Raw genomic sequence first — 14,468 nt, 5'->3', positions numbered from 1 at the left:
TTTTATACTGCATTGGAGGCAAGAATTTAATGTAAAGGAAAATTGGAATTTTCTTGTCAAGGTCAAATCCTTTCCTAACTCTTTTTATGGTAAAGCTACAAATCAGTATGATATGGCAATTGATTCAAACAGCTAGTCACTATACCCACTTCATTCACTAATGATTGCAGTTTTTCTTCTTTTTTCAGATAGTTCAAAATAAACCTAGAAAGGAGCCTCATGCCATCTTTAATTCTCTTTCTGTTCTTTGAAACACCCAAATTCTCCATTCCCATCCCAAAATTAAATTTCAAATATATGTGACAGGCATTTTTATTCAAGTACTTAGCTTTAGGTATGGACTTGCAAGAAAACAAAACAGAATTTGCCAACTAATCATCACTCCAGCTGCCAAGGAACTAGACAGATTGGGGAGAGATAAACGCTGCCATGAAAAGACAGGATTAAATGATCTGGGCCCAACTCTCTGTATTGTCAAATATAGATTTGCCTTCCTAGCTTCTCATTGCAAACACCTGAGATTTTCATTTTTAAAAATGAGATATTCCATGGCAGTAGGAAAAAACTCCCTGTGGCCAAATTCTTGCTTGAGAAACATATAATTACTAAAACTCAAAAGTGACCTGCATTTAACATTTCAACTAATAGCCTGATCAAAAAAATTCTGTGAAGAAAACTGTGAACTGCAGCCTATTGCCTTCATCAAAACAGTGTGCCTAGAAGAACAATTCTGCAGTAAAAATTATACCAAAATCTGAGAGTAGAAGTACACACATATCTGTATGTAGAGGCAGCTATGACACATCTTGGGAGAGAATATGTACAGAATAAAAAGTAATGCAAAACACACTGTGAACAAAGAGTACAGATAAGCTTCAATTTCAGGAAGCCAAATTCAGGATTAAACAAAGAAGAACATAATGGAGCCTTATTATCACTGATAGTTATTAACTTTTTTTAGTTTAAAAAAAGTTAAACTTTTTTTGAACAGTATTCTTAATACTGTTCAAATTTGACAGAACTCACATGCATCCAAATATACAAAAATTATGTTTCTATTACCTTACTACCTGAACACTTTAGTATGCTGCAGACAGCACCTGCGATCTCTTAAAATTATTGATTCTGAAAAAAAACTAAACCAAACTTAAATGTAGTCTTTTTTTTCCATAATTTACTTTTTCAGGGGGTGGATAATACTGCAAGTTTTGTACCTGATGATTTGCAGCTCAAAAAAACCAGAATAGTAAAGTTTTCTTTAACATCATTCCTGTCTGAACACACACACATACACGTATTTTTATACTACTTCCTCACTGGCTTCCTTAATGCCATCTGTAACTCAAAGTTCCGGCTATATTATACTTACACTTTACAGCTTTCCTTACTACTCTCGTTTTGCTTGTGCAAATCAGCAATTGCATCATTGCAGTTATTTATATTTTCCTGCAACCTAGCGATTTCATTCTTCTTTTCTGTGATTTTTGCAGTACACGCTGAAATCAAAAATAAAAATAAAAAGTAAGAATATGTATTTTCAACATATCCATGAAATAAAAAGTCTACATTCATAATGATTCAAAATTTCTTGAAAACACTTAATCTCAATAGTGCCAGATGAGTGCACAGCCTGCAACTAAGCAAAGCAACAACAAATGAGTCAAAATCTAGGGAATTTCAGCTGTGTGGTAAGTACTTTAATTACCATCTAATATTGTGAGATTGACCTTGGAAGAAAAAAATTATTTGTGCCGTTTGTGCATCCTGTTCTACATAAAACTGTAGTAACTATTAGTGGTAGAAATCAAAGCACTCTTAACAGTTAGAGCTGAACCTTTTTTTTGCAGTCCACAGTGTCTGCGGATACTAGAAGCAGCATACAGGAAAACCAGTGTAAGCCACTTTGCCCTCAGTAATGCTTGCAACTGGGGAGACTGATTGGAGTACAAAAGTTGCTTGAGATAAAGGTCTTTTTCAAATATTTGTTTTCTCTTACAGAAGCCCAGAAACACAAATATGTTGAATGGGAAAGCTGATTACAAGAAGGGAAAAATAAAAACATCACTGAAGGCATACAAGCAAATCATTATTAGAAACAGAAACAGAGAAATTAAATAAAAAGGGAATTTACTCAAGGTGGGAATGTGTAACGTATGATAAATTAATACAGGAGACACGGGTTAATTAATGAAAAACACGCATTATAATGTCAAATCCTCAAGCACTCCGATACTTGAGGAGATTCTTAAGGCAGATGCTTAATTCTGTCTTTTCCAACAGCAGACAGGTTAGTCGAGAATCCATATCATTGGACATGATGTGTTCTCTTTCACAAGTAAAAGCTGTGAGAGCTACCATGCATGCTTACATTGCAATGCAATGAGCACAACTAGGTGCACATTTTTTTCTCTGTGGTATTTATTTCTTATTTTTTCGTAGAAGGTCTCAGATTTATTAGTGACAAATCATCCTTTGCCATCACAGCTGCCCTCATGTGCTGTATGCCAAAGTTGGTGGCCCTAAACAGAAGTCAATCACAGACATCCTGCACTTCTAATCTACTTAACCGGAAAGGGCATGTGAGATTTGTCTTGAGTTGTTTGAATTACTGCTCTAGAACTTCAGGTCATCTTGAAGTTTTGTGTCTGGTTTTGCAGTACTTGATATATATTCACTTTCAATGGCAGCTGTATTTATAGCAGAAAAGAATAATTCTCAGAGAGAAACATCAGTCAGCGAAAAGCAAAAGATACTCAATGTATTTTAGTATCTTGAGTTATCCTGAGTACCCTCAATATCTTAATATTTTTAATATCTTAAGTCAGTAAGTTGCCTTCACCTAGCATGAAGCATAACTATTGGACAACTGACATATGCTCCATTTCTGTAAAAAAAACGGTGTATTTGGAACTGCAGACGACATTTTGAGATTTACCAAGACATAACTGTATTAACAAAACATCTATTACATAAGCAAAACTATACACTTTAAATTTCATTTACTATTTTCTACAGATGAGCACGTCTGAGACAAGCGGGAGTTGTTCTACTTGCCCTTTGCTTTTGCAAGGACCTTGTGGATGGATGGATCCATCTCATCCAACTTTACAATGCAGGCATCCACTTCACAACTAGACACCCATGGCTCCAACCACACCCAGTGGCTGCACACACATTTCTTAAAGCTTACTTTATGTAACCTACTTTAAACTCTTTCCCCAAGTTAAGGCAAATCACACCCTAAGAGTGCCTATTTCCTTCCACTGGTTAAAGGGACTCTAGCCCCACGCTAGTGTGGATGAACCTCCCACTAAAAATCTGAGGCTGAATGCCACAACTGTTCCCCTGCCAAGTAATACACAGAGACAAAATTAAATCAGTGGAACTATTTCTGGGTAAATTTTTGAAGGATTTAACCCCAACTTTTAAAAGTATGAGTGTTGCACTTGAGTTCACACGTATTTAGGTATCTCTGAACTACACACGCAAATAGCTATGCTATGTTACTACACAGCCTTTGGATTTTCCCTAAAAGCATGCTCATTTACTGTGAAAGCCTGCACAAACATTAAGAAAAAAATCAATACTCAGGTTCAGTTATGTAACTGAAGAGTTAAAACAGAATTCTATGTGTGCCAGATTTAGTGTTACAGATGTTTTAATGTTTAAGATGCTTCAATTTGATATTGGTAATTTTCTTAATGAATAAGTACTTGCTTGGACCTATCAGTCAAGATTATTAGAAATGCTGCCATCAGGAGGAACACGAATTACACCAGAACTCTCTCTTGTTTTTTTTCATGAAGGTTATGAACTTCAGTATCTACCTGTGAAGTACCAGTGATGAGTACAGATATCCTCAGATCGTCTACAAAACAGTTTCCTTACCACAACCATTCTCATGAGTGACACCACACAGTAGCACAGCAAAAAAACCTCAATCGTTCCAGACCTAAGTCTGGAATATTATGCTGTCTGTTAGTCCTGGGGAAAAAGAATTTGATGTGGAGCAAGACTTTCTCATTGGGTTTACTGTTTCGAATTTCAAATAAAATGATCAACTGCTTGATTGCAGAAAAGAAGTGCCAGGCTTGATTAGGTAGTAGCAACTGAGAGAACTTTCATTATTATCCAAAAAAAAAAAAAAAAAACCAGAAAGAGAGAAGAAGCAGTGAGGCAGAGGTCCAAATCTGGAAAGAACAAAAACACGAAGAAAGAAAGGGAGGCAAGTGGCAGATGTATTGAGCAAGCACAGCTGAATCAAAGAACTGCCAGTGACTGTGAGGAGCCGCAGAGTAAGAGCAGGAAATGGCGCAGCATGAAACTGGCTGTCCATGAGACAGCTGAACAGCATTAGCTGAAAGTCACATGCAAAAGCAAAGTCTGCTAGGGAGAATGAGCAAGTATTGATAGCAAAAGATGAGGTAGGGTGAGAGCAGGACACGGGACAGCTTTCATTATTAGGCTTGCTTCCGCCCCTGAAACACACAACATGTACCAGGACTAATGAAACAAAAGCAGTGTGTGCAATGTCTAATAAAATGATAATTTAGCCGTACTTACAATTTATCCGTTGATTCACGCGTTCTTTAGCATAAGAAGTTTGTTCTAGCTGGAAAACTAAGAAGAAAATAAAGACTTTTTCATATATATACATATATATGTATGAGTTGAGCTGTGAAACAAATACATGTTGTACAGCATTAATTGCACAAACACTGATTAACAAAGATTTTAACAAAATATCTAAATAGCAACTTTACTATTAAATAGCTGCTAGTACCCCTCTCCATAACCTCACAGCTAACAAAACATTATATAGGCAAACATAAAAACCTTAATATTATATACTTTTTTGAAGTTAATATAACTGTTTAAAGCAGAAAGCATCACTATATGTACTGCATTAGTAATTATTAATTAAAAAATATATGATAATGACCTACCAAACTCGAGCAGAAGTTTGTCTAAGTTGTTCAAAAGCCTGTCACTCATTGTGTAAACTACAAAAGAAAAATGTAATTCAAGGATTTACAGTCAAATGTTTTATTGATACAATATACAAATCAAAATTGCAAGACAATAACATGAATTTTAAGATAAAAGGGAGGAAAAAAAATTAACTGCATTTGAATTTGTATCTAAACCACTTTAGTGGAATGAAATTTCTCACTAATAGTGGTAATGGACTCATTGAAAGTCTAAATCACAGGAAAAAAGGAGATGTATCTTTTAGGTAAAGCTTTTAGGAGCTGTATCTTTTAGGTAAAGCTTTTAGGAGCTGTTCTATCTTTGAGAGGCTTAATGTTCTTAGAAGGCATGAAGAATGCAAGAAAAGATGCTTGTGTACAAAATGTGTAGCCTCTACTCCAGCTGGTTTACTAAGCCTATCGACTGCAATGCTGGTAATGGAAAAGCTACTTATCCATCCTGTACACTCCTGTAGGAACTGCAAAGTACATTTAAATCAGAAAGTATATGCATAAGTCTAATTAAAGACAGAACTCACATACAATGGAAAGCAGATTACTACACATCCATTTTTTTGTTTGTAAAGCCCTGCTCTGTGCAGAAATTCAGTTATGAGTTTTTAAAGAGTCTGGGATTCATGTAGTCTTCTAAAAAGGATGCAATCACCATTTTATCAGAACGTACTGAATACAGGTAGCTAGCTCAGATATACTTAATGTTAAGCAAAGTTATCTGACACTTATCTGTCCCATAATGGCTTCCCTATACCCTTCATACTGTGTAAAAAGTAAAGCCACAACAAATTGGTGGTGAGGATGAGATCCTAATCCAGGATAAAGTGGAACAGAAAACAACTGCAGAATTTAACTTAAGTGGCATTAAGGCTACATACTGCAGCACTGAGACCGTGGAAATGGGAGGGGGTAGGGGGAGCATTTAAAATGCTGGATGTTTGACAGAAATGAATTTGCCTAATAGTTAAGTGAGGATCAGAACACCTAATCCAAGTGACTGGATTAGTGTAGGCTGTAATAAAAACTCTGAGAAAAAGATAATAGTTTTACTAAACGTATTTAAAAGCTTGGAACCCTAGTTTCTGGTGCCTGGAAACACTTAAGACAGCAAACAAAACATCTTCTGAAAATACTAAGAAAAATACTATGAAATACTATCTTAAGCCACAGGTCAATGCAGAGTATTTTGCTTTTACATGATGTGAAAGAAAATCCTAACTAATTCCTTTGGATGTAAAAATTAGTTTAGAGCATATATTAAAAATCTGTTCTCTAGAAACAGTTTAACAATGTTTGTTAGTTGTTTTCCTGGCAGTCCCTATAAAAACTGCAAGACATTGGGGTGCACAGAGAAGGCACACAGATGAATGAAAAAAACCACAACATTAAACACCACAGAAATGCTATCCATTGGTTTATAAATCACAACACAAAGTTCACCAACAGAGCAGCCCATACAGCAATTATTAAGCTACACACTATTCTATCATCTAACTAGTCACTAAGACAGTTACAATAAAGTTTATCTTTTGAATGCTTTTGTAAAAGAGAGAAACAGGACTAAAGTGAGTGTTTGATGTTTGTGTTTTCTGTAATTTTACAATACAGCTTCTGTAAAAGGTAAAGTTGCCGAAAATGGCAATGCTTCTGAAAGCATGCATATGTAAAATACCTGCTATTATGGATATTGTTAAAATGAAGTAACATAGCCACAAATGCCAAATGCTATTTATTCTGTGTTGTGAATTAAGAGGATACATGTAGATACACTGGTAGAAACGGTTGAGACATTCAGTTGCACTGGTAATCTATAGGATGTTTGTAGATTCTAGATACAGTGGTTAACACCAGCCTGAAACAAAAGACATTAATTTTGAATAACTGATGATGTCCAGGATATGACTGTAGTAAAGACCAATTCTTGTTCCTACTGGAGAAAAGCAGCATCGAACCATTAGCCATCTCTGGATGATAAATTCAGAGGATGTTCTCATATGGGGCTGTTATGTCTCTTATGTAAGCACTACAGAGCAGGAGGATGGCTCTGTCAGCTTCTGCTATTGCAAAAATCAACCACTTCTTAGGATATGTCATGATGTTTATTTTCCAAACAAATCGTAAATCAAAACCTGTCACTGACGTACTATATTTCACAGGTTGTTGTAACTAAATTGATAGCTTTGGTAGGAATGCATTTGTCATTTTTCTGTATTTTAATGTTAAAGACAAATACGTAATACACAGCAATGGGTAAAACAACTTCAAACAGCATATTCTTTCTAATGGCGCTGTTCAGAACGCTGCCAGAAGAAAAATATTATTACGCATCTTGCATTTTTGTACTACATTAATAAATGTAATTAGAGGGAATTCAATTGTGGCAATAAAGTTTCATGTACTACGAGACTGCACTGGGTGCAGAAGCCACAAACAAGCTGCCTAATGGAGTCTCTAGCCATTATCATAATACTAACATTAATGCCACTTTTCATAGCAGAGTTAACAGCAGTGGCTTCATATCCCATCTGACAACGGCCGTTTCTAGGTTCTTCATTAAAAGGTGAAAAATACTCACAATCTATGAGGTAAACTTCTTCCTTAAAATCAAACGCTCAGTTCTACCCCTTATCAGCTGTGCAACAGTATTAATTTATGTTGGCTTTATAGAAACAATTTTCATTCCAACAAGGCTCTTTTGAAAGCAATCTGTATTTCTCCTGTGCTATTCATTTAAGACTCTATTAAGTGACTGGTTATTTGATTCTTCTTGAAATTTAGTAGAGTTCACGTATCTAGACTAACTTTTTATCTCTCTTAAAAAAAAAAAACAAAAACAAAACCAAAAAAAAACCCCACCACACAAAACAAAAAAAAACACCCTGTGCCTCTCATCGTGCTGTCATCCTCCTCTGCCCCTCTTCTGCAACACCGTTTTAGGAACCCTGTGAGGAAACTTGAACCCTGTATCCAAAGTGAAGATGTGCCATCTTTTTCAGAACAGTGTGCTATTTTCACCGTTTCTAACAACATCCTGACTGGTGGCAATTCTAGTTACTATGTCTGAGTTAACGTAATTGTAGGGCTCTTCATTTATCAAGTCCCTGGTTTTAACACTTACATTTTAAAGCGCATTGCCACCGTGCCCTGTGTACCGTGCCTTCCTTACTGTGTCTGACAAGTCCTCACAAAGCCAAACACCTTCTGGATTGCCACATTTTACTTAGTCGGGCAGATACCAAACAAAAGGATATTGCTGCAGACTATTCCCTAAACTCCTGGAATTTAAAAATTAAACCGATTTTTGTCAAAATGGTAGGAGAAAAAAAAAAAAATCCTGTGAGATACCACACGGGCTTCCAGTAAGCGCCACAAAATGGCGGCATAAGAGAAGGGGAGCGGGTCCCCACCCTGCGGAGAGGTGTGACGGGGCCGGGGCGGACAGGTGGCCCCTCTGCATTTTGGGTGGCCATCAGCACTGGGAAAGTGACCAGTACGTGGTGACCTGCGCCGCCTGAGACGCTGACAGAAGGGGAAAGGCGAGGAGAGCCACGGAAGGGCCTTACCTCGGGCTGCCAGGCGCGGGGGGCCCGAGCAGGACCACCGTTGTCCCGGAGGGGAACAGGGGCGGCCCAGAGCCGCCGCCAAACTACCGCAGGAGGAGCCCCGCAGCCCGGCGAAGGGCCCACTCCCAGCACCGCCTCGTCGCTCTCCCTCACCGCCGCCCGCGCGCCCCGCCACAGCGGGGCGGGAAAACGGCCCGCGCGACCCTGGGGAGGGCAGAGGGGAGACGCGGCGGGGAGCCGTGAGGAGGGTGCGGAGCGGGGCTGGGGGAGCGGCCTCCTGCGTGGCGGAACGGGCAGCTCAGCCCCGGGAAATGGTGGGGAAGGGGCGGCAGGTGTAACCTCCCCGCCGTCGCCTCGCCGCCCTCCTTGCCGCGGGTGGCTGGGGCCAGCCCCGTCGGGCTTTCCGCTGGGAAACCTGGAGGAGATTCACCTGCCGGGAGAAAGGGGCTGAAGGCCATTTTGCGAGCAGGTCAACAAGCCGGGCCCGCTGCCCGTCGCCATGGCCCTCCGCTCCTTCTGAGGCACATGGGTGGGTTGCGTGTCCCCCCGCAAAACCCACGCGTTTGCCTTGACAGTGAGAGTTGTGAGGGAAAGATCGACATTTCCGAGGGCTTGGGGGCGGAGGGCCGAGCCAGCGGCGCTGAAAAGCGATGAGGATGCTCCATCTACCGGGGAGAGCGGGCAGGCGGGCGGCCGCCGGGGAGAGGAGGCAGCAACGGGGCACGTCCTGGAAAGGTGCTGGGGGAGTTAAACACACACACACACACCCCGGCATGTAACACAAAAAAAAAAAAAAAGAGGCTGCAGCCTATAACTTGCTTTATCCACCCGCCGGGTCCCACGCGTGTTGCTGACCCAGATGGGGGTGTAGCCGTTGCATAAAGCCGCCTTCCCTCCATACCTCACGTCTAAAGGAGCGGCCGAACCCTCCTGGCGGTTTAAAACCACATTGAAGTATCGCGCTCCACATCCTGGAGCAGTGCTTTACATCGAAGGCGCCGGGGAACGTCACCATCCCTGGTGCGGAGGGCAGCCTCGGCAGCACAAGTTGCGCTCACAAAATCGTGTGCCTTTATTTATTTATTGATGTGCAGCATTACAAGGAGAGGAAGAAAAAAAAAAAAAAGGCACGGAAGAAACTAGAACACGATACTTCCCTCCAAAGTGCGGTAGCAACGGGGTTGTGTTTTCTTCCCTATTGAGATGACTGGGGCAGAGGACGGATTTTAGACTATCAATAAGCAAAGGAAAATAAATTAGATGGGGGTGGGGGCACCGAGTGAATGAAAACAAAAAAACCCAACCAACCAACCAACGAACCAAAAAAAAAAAAGACGTCAGCGTGGCTGGAGCAAGAAGAAAGGACAGGGAAAATAGGACAGAAGAAACGAGCAGAAAATTATTTCTGCCACCCGCAGCACGGGTGTCGGTCAGATGCGATGCTGCATTCAGGAGACTCAATTCAACCAACAAGAAATGCAGCTTCAAAGAGAAATAGCTGACCTACCTGGCTTCAGGTCAGAGATGAAGGAGGGGAAAGAAAAGAGAGACAGACAAGTGGAAAACGGCATGTTCTTTTGGAAGCCATGTGTCTGCGGCCTCTGCTCTGTGCACCGCGCTGGCGGCGAGGCTCCGTCCCTTCCTGTAGCATCTCCGTCTTATCTCCCTGCCTGTCCCGGAGGGCAAAAGCCGCCTCCCTGCCCAGTTCCCTAGGGACACTTTAATTCCTAGATGCCCCTGGGGCCTCCGCAATTGCTGCTTTGCAATCCGTCTTCCCAAATCATTAAATAAAACCCAAGGAGAAATTGCTTCAAAGCTTTGTCCTGCCTTAAGCATTTCTCTTAATGACAACCCAAACTTCTAAAAATAGGAATTTAACAGCAGAGTAGCAGATAACTTCAGTGATGTTCATTAACACCTCCCGGTGTCCCGGTAATTTAAGCAGCGATGTCAAGGGAAGCTGAGGTTCCCACAGATCCAGGAACCCAAGCTCACCCGGAAGGTTGTCAGTCATTTCAACAGGCTTTGGATAAAGTCAGCGGGAACTTCCCGGTTAATTCCCTCTCGGGACTGTCAAGAGCTGGTCCCCACTGGGGCTTTCCAGGGCCCGAGAGCTCCTTTAGCCCATCTATTTTATCGCAAGGACTCCCAAGCCGAGGTTGTCGCCCTGTCCCCACCCAAAAACATGGTTTCTGAAGCTGCAGAAAGGAGGGCTTTGTGTCCCGCTGGTTTAGCCTTGTTTTGCCTTGCTTTCCAATAGCGTTCCTCTGAAAAAAACAAAAAACAAAAAAAACCAAACAAACAAACAAAAAAACCACCACCAAAAACCAACAAAAAAGTCCAACACCAAAGTCATAAACAATTACTTTCATTCCCGGCCGGCAAGCAGGAAGGAGTCTTTCATAGTATCATCTCTAATCAGGTTGCATTCCCTTGGAAAAGAGATACGGTCGATTCAGGGCTCAGAAAGGGCTCCCAGACCCGCTCCCCGCTGCTGGCAGACCCCCAGGCCCGTCACCCCGTTAGCGGAGAGCCTCTTCGCTGCCCCTCGGTAGGCTCAGCTTTCTCCATACACCTCTTTGGTTTTGACGGGCTTCCTTCGCCGCCTCCTCCAGCTGATGGAGAGGGCAAAGAAACCCAGGACCTTCCCCGCAGAGAGGACAGAGCACCCTGTGCCCCCAGCCGCACCAGTTTGGGAAGACGTCTAGGGACACCCTCCCCAGATCCCCCCGGAGAAAGCGGGGAAGCGTCGTTGTCTGCTCCTTGAGCCTCCCCTGGCTGCCCTCCCGCAGAGGGAGAGCGGCCGGTGCCTAAACTCACACGGGTGTAATGACCGGAGGGCAGCGGGGTTCCTGCAGAGTTTGGGAGACACGGGGCCGGGGGGGGCCGGGGGGGACGGGACAGGACAACATCACATCTGGAGAGCGGCAGGTACAGGATAAACGTGTCCCTAACAGGTGCCTTTCTTCTCAACCGAAATAACTAGCTCAGAAAGGCGATGAGCAGGTAAGGCGGAGAAGCTGAAGTACGGCCCCTCAAAACTCGGCAAGCTTCGGGGACGTCCTGCCTGTTATCTTTCGGCGGAAAAAAAAAAAAAAGGGGGTGGGGTGGGGGGTGGACGAGTCCCATCCTCATGTGGCTGCTCTGGGATAAACTTGCTCCTTCAGCAGCACCGTCAGTCCAGGCAGATGCCCACCTTCAGCCTTAGCCCTAATCCTGTTTCCAAGACCGGGGTGGTGCCCGGGAGCTGGACCAGGAGCTAGACTGGCCTGGGCGTGATGCTGCTGACTCCCAGAGGGCACCCAAAGCTGCGGAGGAGCTCCCTCGCCAGAAACCAGGGCCCCAGTTCCCGAGCAGCCTTCATCCACAGAGAGTAACCTCCGCTAAGGGCTGGAGTCCAGCCCAGTGCCAGTGCCCTGACCAGTTGTGACACAGTATTTCTCCGGGACTCAGCTTCAGAAGCATTTAGCCACTACACTATCTCCAGGTGTCTAAATCCAGGTTCTTCACCCTTCCCTCAAACACGCGAATTGTCCCCATTCCTGTTTTCTGCTAAATAAGTGTTTTCGTGACAGCCCTCGGCCACATCCTGAGAGATGTAATATTTGAAGGATTTTCATACTTTCTTTTGCATTTCCATAGACACGAAATAGTTTTCCATTCGACCCCTGCTCTCAGTTCCTCGCCTCTCACGGGAAGGGAGCCACAAGAATGCCTTATTTTCCCAAAGAACCACTTCCCATGGGTAAAAAAAAAAAAAAAAAAAAAAAAAAAGTTTTAAAAAAAGGATTTATTGGGGGAAAAAACATCTGAATGGTCAAAAACTTCTAGATTTATTTTAATAGTTTGGGATTTTGTTTGGCTGCTTTTGTTCCAATTTGCAGTGAAAACACTGATGGAGCCCCGGGATTTTAAGCAGAGAGAATATTTTATGAGAACACACCTCAGTTGAAAAGGAGATTTGGTGGTGTGTGTATTTACTTGCAGGTAAAGGCAGCAGCCAAACAAATCCCGATGGACCGGGGACTTTAAAACCAGGCCCATAGCTACACCCTAAAGAAAATTAAAGATAAATCTTGGATGGTAGATCTTTTCTGCCTGCAGCCCTGGCCTTGACCGGGGCCCTACACAAGGAAGGTCTTTCCTTACCAGTCTCAAAATAATTAATTTTTTTCAGTTTTCAGTGCTTCTTTATTCTAACATCAAATATACCAGGCATGGTCTGATACTTCGTATTACAGGTAACTTAAACAATACTCCGAAAGGCAAACATTTGATAAATACACGGTCTGAGAGTGGAAAGTGGGTGAACATCTCTGTCGGTCCGACGTAATTTTCGGGACTCTCGGGCGCTTTCATCGCTTATCAGTAATTTAAGTGAGGATCCAACCTGCACACTCTCCCTAATATTAAGCAGATTAGAGATTTAAACATAACTCTTTTCAGGAAGAAACGGAGCGGTTGTTAGCTGCTATTTCAACGATTATGTCACTCTAAAAAATAAAAAGGCAAACACATGTAACACATCGAAGCACGGGTCATTTCCCTACCAAGCACCCCCCGCCATATCGTCCTGAGCTTGAGAACCTTCCTCCACCAAAGCTCCCGGGTGGCACGGTGGGAAACGCTCCCGAAAGCCCCGGACCCTGTCCCCGGAGGGGCTGACATTTTCAGTAACCTTTTCCACAAGCGACAGCGGGCACTCTCCTCCGCCCGAGCATCTCTCCTCTTCCAGCGGCATGGGATGCACCGGGGGAGCCGGGCTGAGGGCAGGAACCCGCGCCGCTCCCCGCAGCCCGCTCCAGCCGGGCCGACCCGGAGCGCTCGCCAGCACTAGGCCGGATCGTGCCGGTGCCGATCCAAGGCCAGAAAATCTCGGCTGATTTCCTAGGTCCCCGCCCGAGGAACTGCCTGCACTCCGGTTCACTCAGCCAACGCTGCAGACTAGGTTAGCATCACTTAATGAACTCCCACATCTCCGCCAATCCTGCCGAGACCTATAAAGTAGGGCTTCTCCTTCCCGGGGGTGTTTTTTTTATGCAATACTTAGCGCCAATCAAAGGTTTAAAAAATGCATTCGCACCTTCGCTGCATTAGGAAACGCCGTCTAGATAAATAATCCTCGGGGACTGCGATTCTGGGACACGGGATAGCTGATAACTGCTGATATGAGGATGTATAGATATGTTGCTCAGCATATTTTTGCTTTAAGGCCTTGGAGGGGGATGCCAGAGAGCACACCGTGTCGCTGCAGGCCGTCGGGATGGTGTGGATTGCTGGCAGTATTTTTGATAAATATTTTTTAATGTACAGTTTTATTCCTTGTTCTCCAGTGGGTTCATCTCTGCAGGGATAACGCTACCTGTAGCAAGGGTCAGAGCCGTGGCCCAAATTAAGGTAGCTATCATTGCCGGCTATTAATGTCACGAGTATTGTCCCTATTGCACGGGCGGGGGGGAATGAAGAAAAAAGACGAAAAAAAGGAGAAACGAAGCGGATACGCCCGAGTGCGCACCCAGGCTCGCAGGCAGCTCTAATGAGACACGGGGGCTGAGCCGGGAGCCTGGGCATCCCAGGACCCTGAGCTTTCCCGGGGAGCCTCTCCTGGACGCGGCACCTGGTCCCACGGGGGTGGGGGTTCTTCCTGGGGTCCCCGGTCGCGCTGCGGAGACAAAGCCCGGCCCGGCCCGGCCCGGCGGTAAAGCTCCTCCGGAGCGACGGGGCGGGGGGAAACCTGCTGGGGTCCCGGCAACGGATAAAAGCGCGGGGCGTGGGAGAGAGATGGCGGGGTCCCCTTGGAGATGATATCTCTCTCGGCGCTGGTGGCACAGAGCGAGGACCCCGTAGGTCCTTCCCCAGACAGGCACAAGCCGATTCCTCCCAGACTGTGACACTTCCCAAATACAGACCCCAGGGTACA

The 14,468-nt window shown here is 43.9% G+C and overlaps 1 protein-coding gene across 1 annotated transcript in view; it reads right to left on the bottom strand.

The window, feature by feature from the left end:
- The window catches only part of C4H14orf39 (chromosome 4 C14orf39 homolog), a 38,900-nt gene extending 25,611 nt beyond the window's left edge, over positions 1-13,289 (bottom strand). Inside the window, exons 1-5 of the mRNA XM_063333173.1 lie at positions 13,099-13,289; positions 12,833-12,951; positions 4,947-5,003; positions 4,564-4,620; positions 1,370-1,496 (exon numbers count right to left, since the gene is read on the bottom strand). Coding sequence (XP_063189243.1) covers positions 1,370-1,496; positions 4,564-4,620; positions 4,947-5,003; positions 12,833-12,951; positions 13,099-13,289 — 551 coding nt within the window. The remainder of the gene's footprint in view (positions 1-1,369; positions 1,497-4,563; positions 4,621-4,946; positions 5,004-12,832; positions 12,952-13,098) is intronic.
- Positions 13,290-14,468: the final 1,179 nt, after the last annotated feature.

This window comes from Chroicocephalus ridibundus, chromosome 4 (assembly GCF_963924245.1).
Source record: "Chroicocephalus ridibundus chromosome 4, bChrRid1.1, whole genome shotgun sequence".
NCBI classification, from domain to species: Eukaryota; Metazoa; Chordata; class Aves; order Charadriiformes; family Laridae; genus Chroicocephalus; species Chroicocephalus ridibundus.
The sequence above is the reverse complement of the archived record's forward strand: the minus strand, read 5'-3'. Positions and strand labels throughout refer to the sequence as shown.